General features: G+C 37.6%; 1 protein-coding gene and 1 non-coding gene across 2 annotated transcripts; both read right to left on the bottom strand.

Moving 5' to 3' along the window:
* Nucleotides 1-3,733: 3,733 nt before the first annotated feature.
* CLDN12 (claudin 12) lies at nt 3,734-14,225 on the bottom strand. Its single transcript, XM_032305157.1, has 3 exons — nt 13,946-14,225; nt 12,606-12,693; nt 3,734-7,080 (listed from the first exon to the last, which is right to left on the bottom strand). Exon 3 carries the CDS (start codon nt 7,045-7,047, stop codon nt 6,313-6,315), a length of 735 nt encoding a protein of 244 aa, XP_032161048.1. The 5' UTR covers nt 7,048-7,080; nt 12,606-12,693; nt 13,946-14,225; the 3' UTR covers nt 3,734-6,312.
* Nucleotides 14,226-20,993: 6,768 nt separating this feature from the next.
* On the bottom strand, nt 20,994-21,097 carry LOC116569729. The gene has a single exon (XR_004277160.1). It is a non-coding gene; the product is annotated as a U6 spliceosomal RNA (small nuclear RNA).
* Nucleotides 21,098-21,493: the final 396 nt, after the last annotated feature.

Here is a 21,493-nt window from a genome sequence, read left to right on the forward strand (position 1 = left end):
AGGGGCCATCTTAAAGGCTAGCTATCATCATGCTACTCTTTCTATCACATACAAAATGTAAGTTCCTTGAATAAAGCATGTGACCAATCTAGTCACTGAAAAAGGCTATTTCCCACTTTTTATTATTGAATTTGTATTCTTTGTTACACATTAGACTTGGGAGATATTGTTAGTGTCAATAATCACTAAAGGTCTGTTCAGCTATGGGCATCGGGATAAAATCCCCTTCTAGATGACTCTTGTGTTATTGTGTTATGCCAGGGAGTTCACTTGGGTTGGCTCTATAGTCTTTGGTGTACCCTGTATTACTGTATGAGACTTTCCATTCAGACTTAAGGCAAGAGCTTAGATTCTGTTCTGAAGGGTGGCTGCTGAATTATTTTAAGTAGGGGAAAGGCTAGGTCATATTTTCATGTTATTAGGTTCACTGTTACCTGTGTACAGAATGGATTGGTGGTGCAAAGGAAGACAGAGCCATACTGGAGACAGACCTGTTAAGAGTCTGTTTCAGAGTCCTTTAATCACAGGTGAAGTTTTACAGCTCTCAGCCCTCACTGTCATTACAAAGTTTCTCATCAACTAGACTAAAATTCAATGAACTGAAAGAAAGGAAAAAAAAAAATTCCTGATCTGTAGCATTTGCTAATTTCTGTGGTATACATACATACATACCAACATGGCCAATGTCAAGGCACCAACACGCTGTCATGGGACAGAAAGCTGGGAAGAGATGTGCACAACTGGCCGGGATGACCTGGCTCCAGCATCCACTGGGACCATTTTCTTAAAACAGTAGTCAGGAGCAGGTTAGCAGCTCTAGAAATGAGGGACCAGTTAAGCCAAAGCCCTTGTCCACATGGCCAACAGCGGGGAAGGCAGGCTTCCTAGGCACCTGCTTACCCTAGAGAGTGCTGCTGGGGGTTCCCACTACCTGCAGCAGCCTTCTGTTGCTAAAATTCCCCCCTGGGCCTTCCAGATCATAGGATTAAGCTCTGAGAGTGAAGGCAAGAAATGGGGGTAGAGGCAAAAATTATTTTTAAATTTAAGTGAATTATTTGATTTATTTACTATAAGTAGCCTTTCAAACTGCTGAGAGTGAATCTTGGAGGGAGGCCACTAGGTATAACATGAAGTATCAATAATGCCTTTTCTCTAATGAGCAGCAGCTGTTACCTTTTTCCATAAAGTAAAACTCTGGAGACATGAATATATATTCTTTCCAAAGAGGATTTTAATGAACACGGACAACTCAAAATTCCAATTACCAGATTCCTGCTAACAGTACCCAGTCACATTGGGTTTTTCAAAGGAAAATTTTCTCTTTTTTACATTCACCATCTTGTGTTCTTCCTCAGTATTTGCTTAAGAATTTGTTTTATAGAACAGTCTGAAACTTGGCATATTTCCAAACAAAATATAACAAACCAACCAAATTCCCCATGAACAGCAGATTTGTGTATGAACACTAGGCAGGCTACAGTTGTGCTTTTTCTACCCAAATTCCATAGCCCTTCAGATTTAGAACCTTCCTGAACTCTAGGGTGGGGAGACATCCAGCAGGGACCGCGGGGGAATGACCTTCTCCTAGAAAGATTCCTCCAAAGTGGGGGAGGGAGAGTAAGAGGAGAGAGCCCTTAAGCTAATCGGTCAGCATGTTTTAGGACTGAAGATATTTTCCTAATCGATGGAAATCGGACGGTTAATTAAGACCTGAGTTCTGTGGTGCTGTGACTTTGATTTACATGTCTTCTGCAAGGAATCTTCCCTTTTTAGTTTTTCAGAAGACCTAACACAAGCTCTTCAAAATCTCTCCTGAAAGAGTTACTGTATACAATATTTTGGAGACAGCTTAAGACTGTAAGTTTCTGTTTTTCATAAAACTGAAGAGTGAGAGCAAGAGAAGAAAGCAAAAAGCAAAAATGGAACTGACAAGCTGCACATCTTTCCTCAAGATTAATCTAAAGCTTTTTTTTTTTTTTTTTTTAAAGATTTTACTTATTTGGGAGAGAGAGAATGCATGCCCACACAGGGGGAAGGACAGAGGTAGAAGAGGGAGATTTTCTGCTGAGTAGGGAGCCTGACCTGGAGCTAGATCCCAGGACCCTAAGCTCATGACCTGAGCCAATGTCAGACGCTTAATGGACTGAGTCACCCAGGCGCCCCTCAAACCATGTATTTTTTTTTTAATGGAAACACCACAAAAGCAATGGTGCAGCCTTACTGCATCCTATCAGGAGATACATGGTGTTGGTCTTACTACTGGTGATTAAATTTGATCAGTTGGTTAAGGCTGTGTCTGGCAAGTTTACCCACTATAAAGTTACTATTCTTCCCTTCGAAATTAACAAGTCATTTGTGGAGCAGAATTTTGAGACTAAGTATTTACAGGATATTTATCCCATTTTTCATTAAACTTTCACCAACCACTTTTAGTTCTATTGATGTTTTCCTAATTCCATTTTTTCCCTATATTTATTTCTTGTTATTTTATTGTAACAAACAGCTTTTCTTTCTTTCCATTTCTATCAGTATAGACACACAGAGTTTTGCTCTATTCAATAGCTTATAACCCATTACTGTTTCTTTTGATGCTCAGATTGTCAGATTTGGACAGTGGGAACATCAAGCTGGCTCCTATGTAATTTGGTAACTCCCCATCATTCTTTGAATGTTTCCACACTTTCCAGAAGAACAAGATATGCTGGGTTTGTCTTGTACTTTCCCTATCCCAGGACTGGAATCAGTTTTTTCTGATTTATGGAGTTTTTTCTGATTTAAAGGAGTCTGTTTTATGCTATCTATTTTTAAAAGCAGGTCTTGGATAGTGGTTGTAAGTAATCTGTATTTATCATTTCTGGTTAAATTAGTCTCTGGTGAATTTGATTAGCATGAAAGGATTCTCTAGCACATAGTCACCCTCAATGAACCAGTCCAACTGAGAAGCAGACTCAGAATTGAGGTGTTAGTGTATTCAGCTGGGTTTGCTCAACCTGAAGCAGCTTCAGATTTCTAGTACAGTGAATGGCTCTTCCATTGAAGGTGCTACCATAGAGCAGGGCTCAGTGAGGAGGAAACGTGAGAACTAGCCCAGAAGGCTGCAATCCAAAAAACTAAAAGCTCATTCCAGGCTTCAAAAATTTTAAGGTGACTTACCTATCAGGACCACTTCTCCTGGAAACCTCAAGTTCTGAAGAGTAAGGAAAGGTCCTCCTACCTAACCATTTAAGAACTCTCAATTTTCAAGAACACAGACCATTAGAAAATTCCACTGATGAGGCAAGAGGCAAATCTGGCACACTAACTTCACTCAGTGTTTTTTTTTTGGTGGAATGTTGAAACAGTCCAGTGAATTCCTGGGGACGACTCTTAGAAATGGATGAAGGGTCTTGATGCTTCTGGAATAATAGATCCATGTTTTCTAATTCCTTTCCAATTCTATTCTATAAGGCTTTAAATGGGATTATATCTTTTTCAATTTACACACATTTGAGAAACATTTCTCAAAATAGTTTATTTATTGATTTATTTACTTTGAGAGAGTGCACGTGTGAGGAGGGGTGGGGGGAAGGGGAGAGAATCTTAAGTAGGCTCCATGCTCAGCGCAGGCCTAACCTCATGACCCTGAAATCATGACCTGAGCCAAAATCTAAAGTCACTGAACCAACTAAGTCACCCAGATGCCCCTCAAAATATTTTACCTTAAAGCACTGAGGAAAAGGATAGAAACAAAAACTTGTAAAAATACATCTTTTAATAAACACCAAGAAATACAGTGCAATTTCACTGAGGTTTTACATTGCAGTTTACAACAAACATTATCTGTTATAGTGTATAATTACAAGTAAAGGAAACTCAGAGGGTTTTTTTTGTTGTTTTTTTTTTGTTGTTGTTGTTTTTTCTCCCATGGCTGGATAAACCAAATCTGGTGCATGATACCACATTTGAGGTTTGTTTCAAGCTGGCTTTCATAAAAGGCCCTTAACATTAATAGCTTGCAGCAACTACAACAAAAAACATATCCCCCATCACAATGATAGCCTGATGAGTGCTCAAAAATTACTAAAAAGGACTAAATACTTGCTTTCCTTTGATGGCTTTGAAAAATAGCTACTGAGGGCAAATCTGAAATATTAAAGACAATAAGGGAAACATCTGTTTCTTTTGCCTAGTGTAACCATAGTAAATACTAATTTAGACTACAGATTATGAAAGACTGCAAAAGATGCTTATAGAAAAAGCTTCACATTTATATTTATGATCCCATGGACTAAAACCTGTCTAGTGTATTAATGGCTGAGTCTACTTTTCTTTAACATTGTTGATACTAAGAACAGGAAGATGGTAGAACTCTTGACACTTCTGGACAAATTTAGTGAGAGAGAGGGCTGATATTAAATAGCAAAGGAGGAAACTAATATTATCTTAAAATTAAACCTGCCATTGTTTTGGAGTGATCAAGATTCAGCTATGTCTGAGAAGAGTAAAAAGGAATGGAACTGAAGGTAATCAGAAGCTATAACTAAAAAAACCATAGTTTTGCATGCTTTATACTAGTGGCATTTAGAAATTATACAACGGAATTATTTGCTATATACATAAACTAGTGCTGTAATTAGGAAAAAAAAAGAAAAGTAGCACTTATATCCACAGAAGTACCAGAATCATATCCAGATTTGCAAAGAGGCATAATAATCTGTTTACCATGCAACTAGTGGTTTGTGGAATTTGTAATGGTTAATATAAAAAAACTTTATGAACATAATGCTAATGTGTAGCAAAGTATACCAATTAAGTCAACAGCTCAAATTTTCATAAGGTTAAAGACCCAATATCCCTGAATTTCTAAGAATTCATTTTAGTGTTAACACTGGTGCATCTAAATGTTACCCCATTAGAAGAGATTTTAAATACTCCTTCCTCTTCAATACATCATCATACTTTCAGAGGTAAAAGGGAACAATTTAATTTCTTTACCACTTTTGCCCATTCCCATGAATCTGATATAGTGTCATTATAGTGTCTAGGCTAATGTAGGTGCTCTAAAGGATCCAATGAATTGAATTTCTAAGTTCCAGAATATTGCTGATATTGTACAATAAGCCTGTCAGAAAGTCATAGTTGAAATCTATTCCTTGATCAATGACTGAGAAATTAAGACCACCTGCCAATAAAGTGAGACTGTTTCCTAACTGTTAGGTAACAGTTTGATCTTCTTTGTTATATTAAAATTTCTTAGTGGATGGGACCGGATTTCATACTTTTCATGTATCCTCTATAGCACCCACTAAATTGTGGAGCAAAGATATATGCTCAAGGAAATAACCAGTGACGAAGGCAGGAACTGAATCAAGAGTGAATGTGGTCAAGGTGAAGCCATAACTTACTTCACTCATCATTCAAAAGGCAGTCCACCAGAATGAATCTCTGATGTTTTCAGTGAAGAATAGATGCTTGTCCCCTACCACTGTCTAAAAGAGAACAAACCACTTGGGCCTCTTTCTTTGTCACTAAGAGATTATACAAGGCCATGAGTACTACTTGGTGGATGCTATCTGGAAAAAAAAAGGGCTTTTCTGCCACAGAGGGGAAGCACCGATTCATCACATGGCCCATTTTAACTCTAATAATACAATTTATAGAATCATTAACTTTTGAAATTTTGTTAAATGTTATCCATACTAGTAGATATTTAAAATGTTATGCTTATTCTCTCTGACATCACTTAAAATGCATTTTTTAAAACACTGCCATGAGGTAGAAGATAAGGAATGCACAAAAGAAAGTATCTTCAAAATATGAAACTCTGTTTTATATAATTAACCCCGAGAGAGAAGTAAGAAAAGTTACAGCCTTAAGCTGGTAGACTGACTACTGTTAAAATATTACACTTACCTGAAAGAAATTTCTTATATTTGAAATTGCCCTTTTTTCCCAGTTTAAGGTATTATATAAAAAGGACAATACACTTTCTAAAATACTCATAAAGATCACGTATAATAGCCTCTCTTAGTCTTCATATTTTACTTTACCATGTTGCTCTAAATTACCTCAACTGAGACACAGGTCCTTTCCACTTGGATAACTGATTAGATATCAATATAGAGGTTAAAAATCTTTCTAGCATAAGAAGCAAGATAAAATGATTCACATTTAAAATAATGTACTTTTCATAAAACTAGCAGCACTTCATTCTACCAGGATATACAAATTTGGCTTCATTGACTGGTCAGAAACAAAGGAAAATGTATGTGGGTCCTTGTACAAGGTAAATGTGAGGCTACAAGTGTTCTCTGAGAACTAACTATTTCCACATTAGGTGGTGTGTGAAACTACTGGAATGTCAATTTCAATGGCAGAGAGGCGGGAGCGTGCTGAATAGGGCTGTGAGTAGGTATGCATACTGGGAGGATGGGAGTACAGTGGCTGCCAGAACGGAGAAGGCAAAGATTTGCATGCACAGTACCAAATAAACAGCAGAAGGGAAGTCATATACAGGCCTCCAGCACTAGCCATAGTGACATACACTGCATAGTCAAATGTAAAGACTGGCTCAAACTTCTTGTTCAGATGAATGTTATAAAAGATGACCCAGATGGAAGGGGAGAGGCTCACAGTACCTGCCAGGAAAAACAGCAGCCCGGCCACCAGGTGGCAGCCTGCACTATTGACCAGGCACTTGGCCAGTTTGATGTTGGGCACTGAGGACCTGAAGGCCGTGTTGCACATTCCAATCAGGCAGAGCAGCAGGGCACCCATCGCAATCAGGATGCTGAGAGGCAGGGCAAACTGGAGGACCCGCAAGTCCAGCTGGTCAACTGATGAGTACCAAGTAGTATCATACATCAGGCAGTCACTGCTCCCATCATATCGGGCACACTTCACCCACAGGCCAGTGTACACAGTCAGATTCTTCTCGTTTCTGTTGAATGTGATCAGTCGTAATTTCCTCCAGTTGGGAAGCAGAGTCCCCGCAAAGAGGCCTGCTACCGAGGCGATTCCACACAGGAAGGAGAGGACTGTGGCTGCATGGACATCCCGACAGCCCATGGCAGGCAGGCTTGTGCAGTACTGTCAGTCAGACTGGGGGGTGACACACAAGAGGACACATCATGAGGGGACAATAGGAGAGCATAGCAGGAAGGGTGGTGCTGATTGGCAGCACAACTAATGACGTCAATGCAAAGAGGGAAAGTCTGTCCCTGTTTCCTGTGTACAATATGAAGGTATATAAACACATGTGCATGTGACAGCAGAGCACAGGAGCACTCACCTATTGGTTGCCAGTGGCTGCGTCAGGGAACAACCAAAGATCTGAGGTCATTGTGCATGAGTATTTTATTTCCCAGCAAATCAGAGGAACAATCAAAATACTTTCAAATCCTCTTAACATTACATATGAGTCTCTCAATTGTCAATAATCACTCATTCAACACACATCTACCAAATACTTTCCTGTGTCAGCCACTCAAATACATAGAGTCAGAGCACTCATCAACCATCAACAACAAACACCACAAATTCAGCCTCCAATGCTCATGTGAATGTAAAATGAAACGAGCATGAAGCTGAGGTGAAGGTGGCTCAGAAAAGACAAATATGTAAGAAAAGAAGGATCACAGGACAGGAGACTGGCTGAGGGAGGACCCTGACTAGGTTCCAATCCCCACTTCCTCACTAGCCAAGTGACCTTGGGTCAGCTATAGAACTCTGTGATTCCTTTTCCTCATCTGTAAAATGAGAAAAATAACAGTACCTGGCTTACAGAGTTAAGTATTCAGTGAGTTAATATACTGTTCACTGCTTAAAACATGTTTGGCACGCTGTAAGAGCAATTCAAATGTTAACTACTTCTTAGCACTCAGTGACCAGCTCAGTGCCTGGCACATTGGAGCAGTTTAAAGAATATTGCTGAATAAATGTTAAGTAAGAAAAACCAACATCTCATTCCTATATACTAGCATACTAGATAATTACAAAATGTAAATGAACTCTCCAGTGAGTTAGTCAAATGAAAAGAAGAGAACAAAGATACCTGAAATGATTCTGTTCAACTACTTCCTGGCTGATTCAAGATGACTTGCATGCTTTTCAAGTTATTACACTTGTGGTTATTGGTTATTATACCATTACTGCTCATATAAGATGAAAGCACAAATTCCTGAAGTAATGACAACCTATCTCTATTAACACTATTGTAAGAAAAAGAAAAAAGTAGCCAGGCTTTTCTTTCATTCCAAATTAAAAGGCTGTGTTCTTTTTCTGCATGTGACAAAGTATAAAGACCAGTATCTAGTTTGGCTTTAATTTAAGAGTTTGAAATGCACTCTCCAAACACCACTCAAGTGTGTTTTCTCTGCCTTCTATCACACCCCCAATGAGGCAACACAACAGACCAATAAAGTAGTACATTTACTTTTTTTAGTAAGATGATGAAGGAAAAAGGTTGAGAATATTATTGTTTCTGAATACAGTATGTGTTCAGAGTACCTATGACCATCTGCAAAGTCAAATATTATCTGCTGTGATGGTGGAAGAGCATTTCCAGGAGTTCAGGGACCAGAAAGAAGATCAAAATGCTAAACTGGGTTAGGATTTGATCAAAATGTGTCTGAATGGGAAGGTACATTTTTTTTCTTTAGAAAACAACATATTTGCATATTTAATCTGGTCATGTAAACTAGGAATAATTTTACTAGCAGAAAATATATAGGTATATGCATACATATATAACTGTACAATATAAAATCAGTTTAAGTACAAGTGAACCATATTTCCAAGTCCTCAAGTTAGGCATAGTTTTAGGTTTTTCCATTAATATTAATTTGCTACTTGTTTATCATGTTGTCTTCTGTCAATATTACCAGGAGTAGCAATTACTTACAAATATATTGTTTATAGATTAAAAACAAATCAAAGGAATTGTAGTCGTAATTTATATTTTTCATGCAAAATAGGGAGAAAAACTATCTTGCTTAATTTTAGCAACCAACCACCTTGTTTCAGTATGGATACTGTGGTTCAGGTTTGAGGATGTTAATGCTGGAAAAGGCTACTAATGATGTCAACCTCCAAAATGTGGCTTCTTACTAGTTTTTGCTCACTTACCTGTCTCCCCCTATATGCTGTTAGCAACCTGTACAGTGCCTAGCATGTAAGTCATTCTAGGAATATTTGAATAAATGAATACTGGCACTGTTCCAAGACCACAGTAACTCACAAAGGTAGGTTACTGATAATGCAGAACTGGACAAAGAAGTAGCTATTAACAAGTAGTAATTCATTCAATCAATCAATTCATTCAACTCAGGTATTTACTGAGTATCCAGCACATGCAAAATACTGTTAGGCCCTGGAACAACTGAGGATACTAAGATCTGGAACCTGCTCCAATGTGTTAACAATCAAAGTGAGGGAAAGAATATGCTGTTCTATGAGGAGTCAATTATGCTGAGAGTGAATCAACTAAATAATTACTATATGTTAAGGGGTAATTGTTAAATATCAAGCAGAGTGAACCAATAAAGTACCTGTTTATAAAAAATGTATCATCCAGGGTTAGAGAAAGACTAAGCAATGAAAGAGAATGATGATTTGATTAAAGCTGTGAAGACATAAGAAAAAGGTTCCCTCTCTTTCTCTCAAAGCTTCAGAACTCCTTTAGACAATGTATTCACAGTTCTATCCCAATCATAAATTCCCTCTTGCTTTCAGAGATAGAGGTAAAAACTTGGGAGTATCAATAAAATTGAGACTTCTCCAATCAAGCTGCCTTGTACCACTAATTCCTACAATGAAAAGGGGATGATAAACAGGATCAGAATGAATGACTTTATTATTATAAATAAATTCCTGTAATTCTTAGATTATAGACTATCAAATGACACTAATGAGCAGAGATAGGTCAATATTTACTTCAGAATCAAGGGTTACTGAAGCATCATTAGCTCAGATCCCAGAGACTGACTGAAAGTTCTAATTTACACAGCCAACAAGGATACCATGACATTTCTTCAGAAGGGAAATACTATTAACCTCAATTCTTTAGCTAATTTCAATCTCAGTGCTGGAATTAATGTCCTTGCTCTTTATAACCTTCTCTGGCTACTTTCCTTATGACCTGTTCTTAACTCCACATCTGCATGATCTGGTAAGTCACGTATCTCACTAGAGGAATGAGAAATCATTTCATAGGGAGATGGAATATAGTTAGTGATTTAAAACTGAAAATAATGCTGATTCTCAGATTAGTATTTGTTCATATTAAGAGGGTGAAAGATCTCTACTCTTGTCCCACACCAATTAATTTTTAACCCAAAATAATTGTTTCAGATGCAAATCTGATTATTTCACTATATTTTTTTCTTTCGTTCTTTCTTTCTTTCTTTTTTTTTTAAAATTTTCTTAAGTAATTTCTAGAGCCATTGTGGGGCTCAAACCCATAATCTGGAGATCAAGAGTTGCATGCTTCACCAGCTGAGCCAGCCAGGTGCCCCTCACTACATCTCTTACTTTCAGTGCCTTCCTTTTTCCCTCGGAATACAGTTTCTAAATTTCAAAACTTTTCCATGGCTCCCAAAGATTCAAATCCCACCATCAGTTCCTATCAAATTCAAATTCTCAATCTCCTTATGTGTCACTCTCCCATCTAACATGTTACAGACTAAATAGCCATATTGCTTTTTTCTAACTATTCAAATTTTGTAGTTTTATATTTGGCTAAGGACTTTACTTCATGCTATTTTTCCTTCTAGAACTTTAATTCCATTCTACTCTTTGCTTACCTAAAAGGTATTTATTTTTCTAATTTTCAGGGAGGCTGGCCCTAAACCTGTTCTCTCCTCCCTTATTCTTAACCTTCCCCCAGCCCTGGTTATACACTCTGAATTCACCTTTTTACCTTCTCTTTGGGAGCAGTGATTATGCCTATAATTCCTTGTTTAGTATTTATCTTTCTCACTAGACTGAATTCCAGGATGACAGAGAGCCTTCTCTTTTATTCACTGTGTCCCACACTGATACACAGAAGGCACTTGATTTGTTAGATATCTGAACAAACAAACAAATGTAAGGTCCAAATGGGTATGGTCAGGATCCAGAGAGAAAGTTACAAATCTGCTCTGTTATCAGTTTCTTTCTTTTCTTTCTTTCCTGCTTTCTTTCTTATTCATTCATTCATTCATTCATTCATTCATTCATTCATTCATATCCTGTGTTTGGCAGCCTTCAAGTTGCTTCTAGACCATGCCCTCCACTTTCCATTCGTTATTAGCCAGTCTCTCCCATTATTTAAAACAAAGTTCATTTTCTTCCCCTAAAACAGTTCCCTAAAAATGAGACCATTCCCAAGTATTTACATAAAGACTATTCTTCTGAGAAAATACGTAACTAAGTTTGGCAACACTAGTTAACTTTCACAGTGGCAAGGAGTCAATCAGTTATACCTGTGCTGATTCTCATGCTTTCAACTCAATAGGTTTGTTACTACTGGATATACTCCCTTTTTTTATTAACAGGTTAATAGATCAAATTAATTTCTGTTTATCCAAACAATACTATTTATAGAGCAAAACAATTTATTATATTTGTATTTGTATTTTCTTTTTAATATAGCAATGGAGAAAAAAGATAAACATCTTTTTGCCATACGAAAATCTCTTTTTGGAACTGTAGAAAATGTGCCAGGTTAAGAATACACTAAAAAATCTAAGTAGCACTCTTGAACACAAACTAGGCAAGAGCCTTAAGCTGGGTCAGATATACAGATATCTGGGCTTGCTGTGAGTGGCAACTTGATATTATAGCCCAGGCAATCAAAGACCCAAATGCCAGTCACAACCTACCATTTACACACTGGGCAAGGCATCTATGTCCTCTGAACCTCAAATATCTCATCTGTAAAATGTTCCCCAAGGTGTGTGTAAGATCATGAATAGTAAAGCCCTTTGTAAAACAGAATATGGTCATAAATTTAAGTTTATAATGATTATTAGTAGGCTTATTTATTTTCTTTAGCTAGGAATGTGCTTTTCTTCTGGACCTCAGCAATCAATCACAGATGATTACAGCCATGTAACACTAATAACAGAGCACTCTCTATGGCGTAGTTACTGACCAAGTCAAATAAGCACTCTGTTTCAAAACAAGCACTTCACATTTGTCATCTATCTATTTCATGGTGATTTTTAGAAGTAGATGGATAAAATTTGATACACAGTTAAAGGTTATCAAATATGTCATTTTCAAATAAAAATGTTTTTAAAAAGATACCTGTCCTGTGGTTTTGAATAGCATTCAAAGGAGTCTGAGGCAGGAATAATACCTAACAGCTTTAGGAATTCACAGACCCACCACTGTGTAATTTTTTCAGGGATAATCCGGAATAGTTATATGAGAAGACATGTGTAACAGCAACTACATTACTTCTTGATGGTAAGATGAGCAGTCCCTTTTACCTGTAATTGAGTTTTCTTTAAAACTACAGGTTATCAATCACTGCTCTCACAAAGGTCTATCATAAAACTTCATTTTCCTGAACAACAGAAAAACATGACATCTGATAATACAGTGGAAAAAGGAAAAGGAGTAAAATCAAAGGATGTACTTACTCTTTGAGGTACTTGACAGGTCTAAATCAACTTTAATCAACTTAGAAGAAATATATGTACATCTGAATAGACAGAAGAGATGATTGGCCTAAAGAAATAGGAAAAATAAATACAGTACTTAAATAAATAAATACAGTACTTCTTTAATAAATACGTGTGTGTGTATACACACACGCATAAACACACACACACACACAATGGGTTTTTTAGATTCTATCCAGGACGAATAAGGAGGCCCAAGGAAACACTGTGCAGTTAGTTGTCTTGGAAGTAAAACAAATTCATTGTTTCTTTTGTACTTTTTAGAAGGATACGGATAACAAAACTAGGCTAAGTTGATCTGTACTGTGCGTCCTAAAATTTGCAACTAGAATGCTTTTTTGAGTTTACAGTTCCACCAATGGCTCAATGTGCCATTTAAATATGTTTCCACAGATCTATTTTAACCATCAACCACTTCCTTTTCAAGTACTATTTATCTCAATAGGTAGGATGAGGATGCAAACTTATAAACGCCAGAGAACTTCCTGGATTAAGGCATTTATCACTGGCCCCATTATTATGCAGAGTGTCGTCCTCAACAGTCTCCCCAGAAGAGATTTCAAATTATGATTTTTTTTTTCTTTTCTAAATGTATGTTTCTTAAGTTGGTATCATGCATAACTGGTCACTCCCAATTAAGGGAAAATTGTTTTACAATTAAAAACTCACACTAGGATCCCTGAGCTTTCGTTCTAAGTGGGGTTACCAAGTCTGGCCTTCCTCTAACGTGGTAACCGGCGCCTTCCAAGACCGATTACACACAGCTTGGGCTTCAGAATAAAGCAAACCAAGCTTCCAGCGCAACCCGCACTCCCCTTCCTCGCCTTTCCTTTCCTTCGAGCCCCGTCCTTAAGAGCACCAGAGCTAGCCGAAAGAAAGGGGGAAACAGCGGGGGGAGCTCTCCTGGTCAGAGCCAATCGAAAGAGACCGCAACAGTGACTGTTACCGCTCTCGGAACAAGCCCACCCCTGCAACACTGAGTGGGTTTGAACCGCGAGCAGGTCATCATTACACAACCAGCTGGTGATTCAAAAATAGCAACCTGCAGCTCCACACCGCACACTCCGCCGGCCAAGCCCAAACCCTCGGCTGCTCCTGCAAGACATCTCGACATTTCCATACTCCTGTGTACACAATTTTTTAAAGCCTTATCAATTATCTCCTCATTCAATTTTCACGTCCACTGAGGTGTTCAGCAGTTTTCGGTGTCCCTGATTCCCTTCGATTTAGCTATTTTACACAAAATCCTCAACGACTTATGCAAAAGACCTCCAAATCAGATTCTTGACCACACCTACCTTTCCTCACATCCAAGACACTTCACTCTCCCACACTGAGGAGCTTCTTAGAGCGTCTCCCTCTCAGCTTCCCAGGAAGTGCGTTCCTAGCGAGCCGCCCCGGAGGCTTCTGGGAGCGTAGTCAGTTTTTCCCGAGGCTCTACTCAGGAATGCCCTGGATAACTGGGAGACTACAATTCCCAGAATTCACTGGGCCGCGGCTGCAGGCAACATCCTGCGATCGCCTCCTACCTTTCTCCCGCACCTCGCGCCTCCTTACTCCGGTTGCAGCGTTAGCTCCGTCCAGATTTGGGTTACAGGTGTTTAAAAAAAAAAAAAGTTAAACGAAATAAAACTAAAAATGGTTTGGAGTTGGATACCCAAGTAAATATTTCCTACTAAATGTGATCTCCCCGTAAGGTTTGTTAACAAAAGTGCTTAAATACTTTTTTCCGCAAAGCATTTACCAAGGCGCAAAGTAGAAAAGCTCAAACTCTAGAATTGATTTTGAAAATGTTCAAAGATACAGAGAACTTGAATAGTACAATGAACACCCATATGCTCACTTTCTGGATTCAACAACTATCCACATTTGCCACATTTATCTTATCTCCACTTACGTTGTGATCACTAAGGTGATAGGCATCATGACACTTCAGCATCCTTAGTTTTAAATATTTAAGAACATATTTAACTGCCTACTTTAATATGGGGTTTTGCTACATATTAGTTGGGTGGCCTTGGGCAAGTTACCTTTCTGAGGTTATCTGTAATGAGGATAATAAGACTACCTCCATCATAGAATTGTCTTGAAAATTAAGGAACTATATACAGGCAAATCGCTGAGCACATAACTAGCTATTAGATATTTAAAATAACTTTACTCTCGTGCACAATTTCAACTATCCTGTCCCTTTCTTTGTGGCTTCTCCCAAATATGAAGTACTTTGTTAGTGAATATTGGAATTAAAGTAAAGATTTCAGAAGTCTTGTATAGGATTGATGCATTTTACATATATAACGGATGTGGAAGTGTCACGATGCATACTAATTTCAAATGGCCACACACAGAGATAAAGTAAATGTGGCAAATGTTGATAATTCTTAAATTAGAGGAAGTTAATTCTTGAATTCTTGAGAGGAAGTGTATGGGTGTGTTCATTTACTGTTCCAACTCACTGTATCTTTAAAATTTTTTCAAGATAAAAGTTTGATAAAAAGCATCACATTTTAAACAAAAGTAGAGGGTTTATCCCTCCTTATCCACTCTGCCCCTGTACTTAACTTGGGCAAGTTAAGTAGCCTTTTTCTGGCTCAGGGTCGTACCTGTAGTTAAAAAAAAAAAAAAGGATTAAGTGAGTTACTACTATAGAGAAGTTTACAACAGTGTCTGACGTTTTTACCATTTTTCTTTTTGTGTTGCTCGAGGAACTTTTTATTAGTTATGGAAAACACCTTCTCATCTTCCATATTGCTTCAGAAGATGGATAGAGTTATCTAAGTTCTGAAGCAATCCAATCCCAAAGCTAGACCTAGAAATGTGATTATGAGAAAGAAAGATTGGGGGTAAAAGGATCTCTGAGCTCAGGCCAGCCAGATGGATGATGGCAATATGACACAGCACATCTCACTTCTTTGCTCTGAATTTCAATTCTTTCATCTATAAAACTGAATTAAATCCAATAACTGTGTACAAAATCATTTTATAATTTGGTTCCCAATCACAATGAATTAACCTGGTTAGCAGACTTTGGCTGGGATGTATATGTAGTTGATTATAAGGATTTAAAAAAAATAACAGCACCAAAAGGAAGGGATGGGCTATTTCTAAACTTACTGATAAGTTCACATCTATGGTTAGCCTGGCCTTTGGTATAGCAAAGATAGAACAAAATACGTGTGTACCATAGTGAGACTAGATTTTTGGAATATCATTCTCAGAAGTACTTTAAGTAAGACTTTAAATCAGCAATTAACAATCCTGGCTTTCCATTTTTTCTCAACAGAGAAAACTCATTAAAGAGTAAATCAAATCTTAAAACAAATTCACTGCCTTACACCACCACCCAAATTCCACAAATATTTATTTACTGTATTAGTTTTCTATTGCTGCTGTACCAAATTATCACAAAGTTCAGTGCCTTAAAATAACCACAAATTTATTATTTATTTTACAGTTCTGGTGGCCAGAAACCTGACACAGACCTTACTGGGCTTAACTAAAGGTGCTGATAGGGCTGTATTTTTTCTGCGGGCTTCAGGGGAGACTGTTTCCTTGTCTTCTCCAGCTTCAACTGCAGACACCAGCATTCCTTGGCTTATGGCCTCCTTCCATTCCCAAACTCAACAATAGCTGCTCCAATCTTTCAACATCTAAATCACATCACTCTAATATTCTTCTGCATCTCTCTTTCAAGAGCACTTCTGATAACATCAGACCCACTCAGACCACCCCAGGTAATTTCTCTGTTTTATGGTCATCTGATGAGCAGCCGTAATACTCCCTTGCCATGTAACAGAATGTATTCACAGAGTCTCGAGATGAGATTTAGGACATCTTTACGGGACCATTATTTTACTTGCTACAGTCACTAATCACTTCTTTCTATTTGAATCCAAGGGTCTCTTTTTGGTTTTCATTCTCTTCTACTTCCTCCAGGTCCGCATTGCACAATTCTGATTGCCTCTTTTTTTCCTAAACTCTGCTTTCTCATTTTTGGAAACACCAACATTTCTACTTCTCTTCTTGTTCCCTGTCTGCCTGTTGCTTTCATTTTCTCATCCTTACTCCCCAGTTATCAAAAGGCTCTGTCCTGGGACCCTATCAATGAAAACTTCTTAGAGGGCAACCTGTTTTTTTAATCTCCCCAAATCCACATCTGCCTAAGACTTTCCAAAATTTCAGTACGATTTCTAATTACCCCATATGATTAACTATTATTACCTTAACATTCTCCAAATACAAAATAGTTGTACTGCTTATGTCTTCCATCATTCCTTATTTTGTCAGTGGTTTCCCCTCTTATCTTTTTTTGGTATCTTCTTTATACCTTTTACTCAAATTAGGAACCACACACTGATTCTTTCTTTGAAATATCCATTTGCCCCTTATTCACTACAAAGAATAGTTACAGTCCTATTTAAAGCCCTCACCTTGGGGCGAATGGGTGGCTCAGTTAATTGTTGGGACTCTTGGTTTTAGCTCAGATCATGATCTCAGGGTCATAGGATCCAGCCCCACATGGAGCCTCAGCGTGCCGTCTGCTTGAGATTCTTTCCCTTTTCCTCTGCCTCCCTCTCCCCACCCCCACCACTCACACACATGCTCATGCTCTCTCAAATAAAATCTTAAAAAAAAAAATGAAGCCCTAACTCTTTACAGTAAGATATGTGCAACCATTTCCTTACATAAATATTAATGTCAATTTAAAAATAATAGAGAACACTCAATATTTATTACATTCCAAGGATGTTTTCTATGAAACATCTAATTTAATCACAATAAATCCATATTAATGACAAAGAAATTGAGACACAGAGAGATTAAATAAGGTGCTTGAAATCAAGAAGTAGTAAGTGAAGGATTACCCTCTCTGCCCAAATCCTACCTACCTTCCCCCTTGTCTGAATAATTTTATCTTCTGTAAATTATACACATCAACTCCAAATGGAAACTAACATAATATTCCCCTTTTGTGTGTTAGTCATATCTCACCACAGTATTTCCAAGTCCCTAACTGAAACTCAACAGATACAGATTAATTTAAAAACTTCTGGGGGTGCCTGGGTGGCTCAGTCGGTTGAGTGTCCAATTCTTAGATGTTGGCTCAGGTCATGATCTCGGGGTATTGAGATAGAGCTTTAAATCAGGCTCCATGCACAGCAGGGAGTCTGCTTGGGATTCTCTCTCTCCCTCGCCCTCTGGCCACCCCCCATGTGCACTCTCTTTCTGAAATAAATAAATACATCTTAAAAAAAAAAAACAACCCTTCCCATTTACTATTTTTTGGAGGAACCTACCAAATAAAAAATATTAACTATCTATTAATTGGAAAGTATAGAGAGAAAAATAAGTAAATGTTACGGGAAGAATGTGTTCCTCAAAAATTCCAATGCTGGAATCCTAACTCTTTCAATATACCTCAGGATGTAACCTTATTTGGAGACAGGGTTTTTATAAAGCTAATCAGGTTAAAAAGAGGTCATTAGTGAGACTTAATCCAACAGGGCATTTCCTTATGAAAAGGAAAAACTTGGAGACACACACATACACACACAGAATACCATGTGAAGAAGAAGGCAGAAACTGGGGTGCTGCTTCTACAAGGCAAGGAACGCTGCAAACCACTAGAAGCTAGGCAGGTGACATGGAAGAGAATCTCTCTCAACAGCCCTCAGAAAGGACCACCTCTGTCAGCATCTTCATCTCCTACTTCTAGTTTCCAGAATTGTGACACAATATATTTCTGTTGTTCAGTTTGTGGTACTTTTTTAAGGTAGCCTTAGCAAACTAATACAGGAAATAAGGGAAGAAGGTTCTGGATAATCAAGCAGTGAGCTGTCACTTTAAAAATGGTTGGGACTTTATTGTCTACTATATAAGAGGAAGGGTGACCACACGTTTCCAATATTCTTTAATAAAGTGACTAGTGAATAAGGGGAAGAAGGGAAGGAAAGTGTACAAAAGAACTGGCTTAAAGCAGGATAACTGAAGGCTTTTGCCTATAATTGCATTCAGGTGTTGTAAATCTTTGTCATGTACCATGCTTATTACCCTCTCCTTCGACCACCACTATTTTTAACCTAGTTTTTACAGATAAACCTGTATGTTAAACTTTTGATGAATGTGTTACAAATTTGGAATTATGACATTAGTGATTCTTTAAAGCAGCTGAGTTTTTCTGATTTCTATTTTTATAAGAAAGGCCATGTGTGCACATTATATTGCTCTTATAACTTCTCTTGACCTCAAGGTAGTACCAGTTCATATTAAGATTTGTTTTTGAAACTGAGCCTCAAGTATTTTATAGTAGTCTTATTTCTCCCCCTTAGGATTTTGTTGACCAGAGGCTTTTACTTATTGTCACTCAATCACGTGGCAAATCCACTGAAATCCGGAAGCTTCTATTCAATGCCTGCTCTTGATTTAAAGTTTTCCAATCTCCCTCAATTTGCAGCAAACCATATACAAATAAAACTGAAGGCATATTTTAGATTTATTATCATATTCTTTTTCTTGGGGTGCCTGGGTGGCTCAGTTGGTTGGGTGACTGCCTTTGGTTCAGATCACGATCCCAGAGTCCTGGGATCAAGCCCCGAATCAGACTCCTTGCTCAGCGAGGAGCCTGCTTCTCCCTCTGCCTGCCACTCCCCCTGCTTGTGCTCTCTCTCTGGCTCTCTCTCTGAAAAATAAATAAAAAAATAAAAGAAATTCATATCCTTTTTCTTAAGAAAATTACACCATGGTCTTCTTAGAGCCTCTCATACTGGGATAATACCAGTAATAATGTTTGATAACAAATAAGAAAATGAAAGCACTGGTCAGAAGATATTGGCAGCTTCAGAAAAATATGTTAAAATATGTGCCACTGGGGCGCCTGGGTGACTCAGTCATTAAGCATCTGCCTTCGGCTCAGGTCATGGTCCGAGGGTCCTGGAATTGAGCCCCGCATTGGGCTCTCTGCTCGGCAGAAAGCCTGTTTTTCCCTCTCAAACTCCCCCTGCTGTGTCTCTCTCCCTCTCAAATAAATAAATTAAAAAAAAATTTTTTTTTTTAAAAAGTGCCATGAACAAAGGAAGTTTTGTCCTTTCCTTTCAACTTCAATCACTTACGTTTAAAAAACAAATAGAAAAAGCTCCAACTTTGGCATATATTGCTCCAAAATTACTTATATTATAAACTACATTTGCTGTTCTTCAAATTCTAAGTATTTTTTTAAGTATTTTTAAGTATAATTCAATTAAGTATTTTTAAGTATAATTCAAATTCTAAGTATTTCAGAGGACAGGATTCAAATAATAGCTAGGCTTCGCATAGCTTAGTATCTGGGGCAACCCAATGAAACTTAATTTCTATTATAAAGACATTAATAATATACACAAAGGTGACTGATTGCTTCCCCTGAAGTCTTCCAAGTACCCAACAACTATTAATTAAGCAACAGTCATAAAATAAGAAACAGTAAAAGTACAAAAATTAGAATCGCCTAAAAGTAATGATTGGTTATGGTCAGAAATGGTAGCTGAAACTGCCCTTGGCTTCTTCACACATCTGACAGCCAGCTGAGGCAATAACCCACATCACTCCTGAATTATCCACAGAGAAATACTACAACTCTCCAACATACATGCTTTTCTTTCTTTTCTCTTTCCTTTTCTTATTCCTATCACCTACTTGATTTTGCTTTTCCTTCAACTGGCTTATGACACCCACTTAATGCTAAGAGACTTCTCTGATACTTTCCTTCTCCCTGCCAAACTCTAGTCACAAAAAACCCAAAAACCAAAAACCAAAACAAACAAAAAACCCCAAACAAAATGCTTCTCTGACATAGCTGTTTAAGAAAATAAATAAATTTTTGTTCTTATTTAACTCTGCAGGAAATATTACTGCATGTTGTCTGCCAACATTTGTTAACTAAGTTTATCTAAATGGCTTAATTCCCAAGGAATAAACTCTTGTAAGGCAAAGACATTTTTAAAATTACAAAATATAGTACACTCCCCCAAAAGTTAAAAACACTCAAAACAGGGGCGCCTGGGTGGCTCAGTCAGTTGAGCCTGCCTTTGGCTCAGGTCACGATCCCAGGATCGAGCTCAGCTGGGAGCCAGCTTCTCCATCTCCCTCTGCCCCTCTCCTCTCCACTCCTTCTTGTTCTCTCAAATAAAAAAAACAAAAAACCCCAAACATCCATTCACCTAATAGTAAATGATCACAGGCAATATAGTTTGTAGTTTTTTTTTCATTTTTGCTGAATTCTTTTTTATCTCTTTTTATTAATACATAAGTATTACTTGTATCAGGGGTACAGGTCTGTGATTTATCAGTCTTAACACAATTCACAGCACCAAAAATATGGAACACTTCACGAATTTGCATGTCATCCTTGTGCACGGGCCATGCTAATCTCTGTATCATTCCAGTTTTCGTATATGTGCTGCTGAAGTGAGCACAATATAGTGTGTGTTGAAAAGAGATATTTGTGAACAACCCAATACATTGCCCAGCATATGAAAATATTACTGTGTTAGATATTACAATTACTAGCACAGACCACGTACTCATTTCTCAATTTGTTTCACTTGTCTATCTGTAAGGGAGAAATCTGAGATACTCAAAGGTTTAAAAATATACTTCAAATTCAACTCACAACTTGATCTTCAAACAAAATGTTTCCATGTTTTTGAAATAAGATGTCTTCTGTGTAAGGTTTACAATTTACACCACTAACTTTCATTTCATTTTTTAGCTATAGTTTGTAAGCTAACTTATGCTGATGCTTTGAAACATTTAAAAAAATTTATTACGCATAAGCATTTTTAACAAAAATAGCTGTCACTTATTACTTA

Source organism: Mustela erminea, chromosome 11, assembly GCF_009829155.1.
Source record: "Mustela erminea isolate mMusErm1 chromosome 11, mMusErm1.Pri, whole genome shotgun sequence".
Taxonomy (NCBI): domain Eukaryota; kingdom Metazoa; phylum Chordata; class Mammalia; order Carnivora; family Mustelidae; genus Mustela; species Mustela erminea.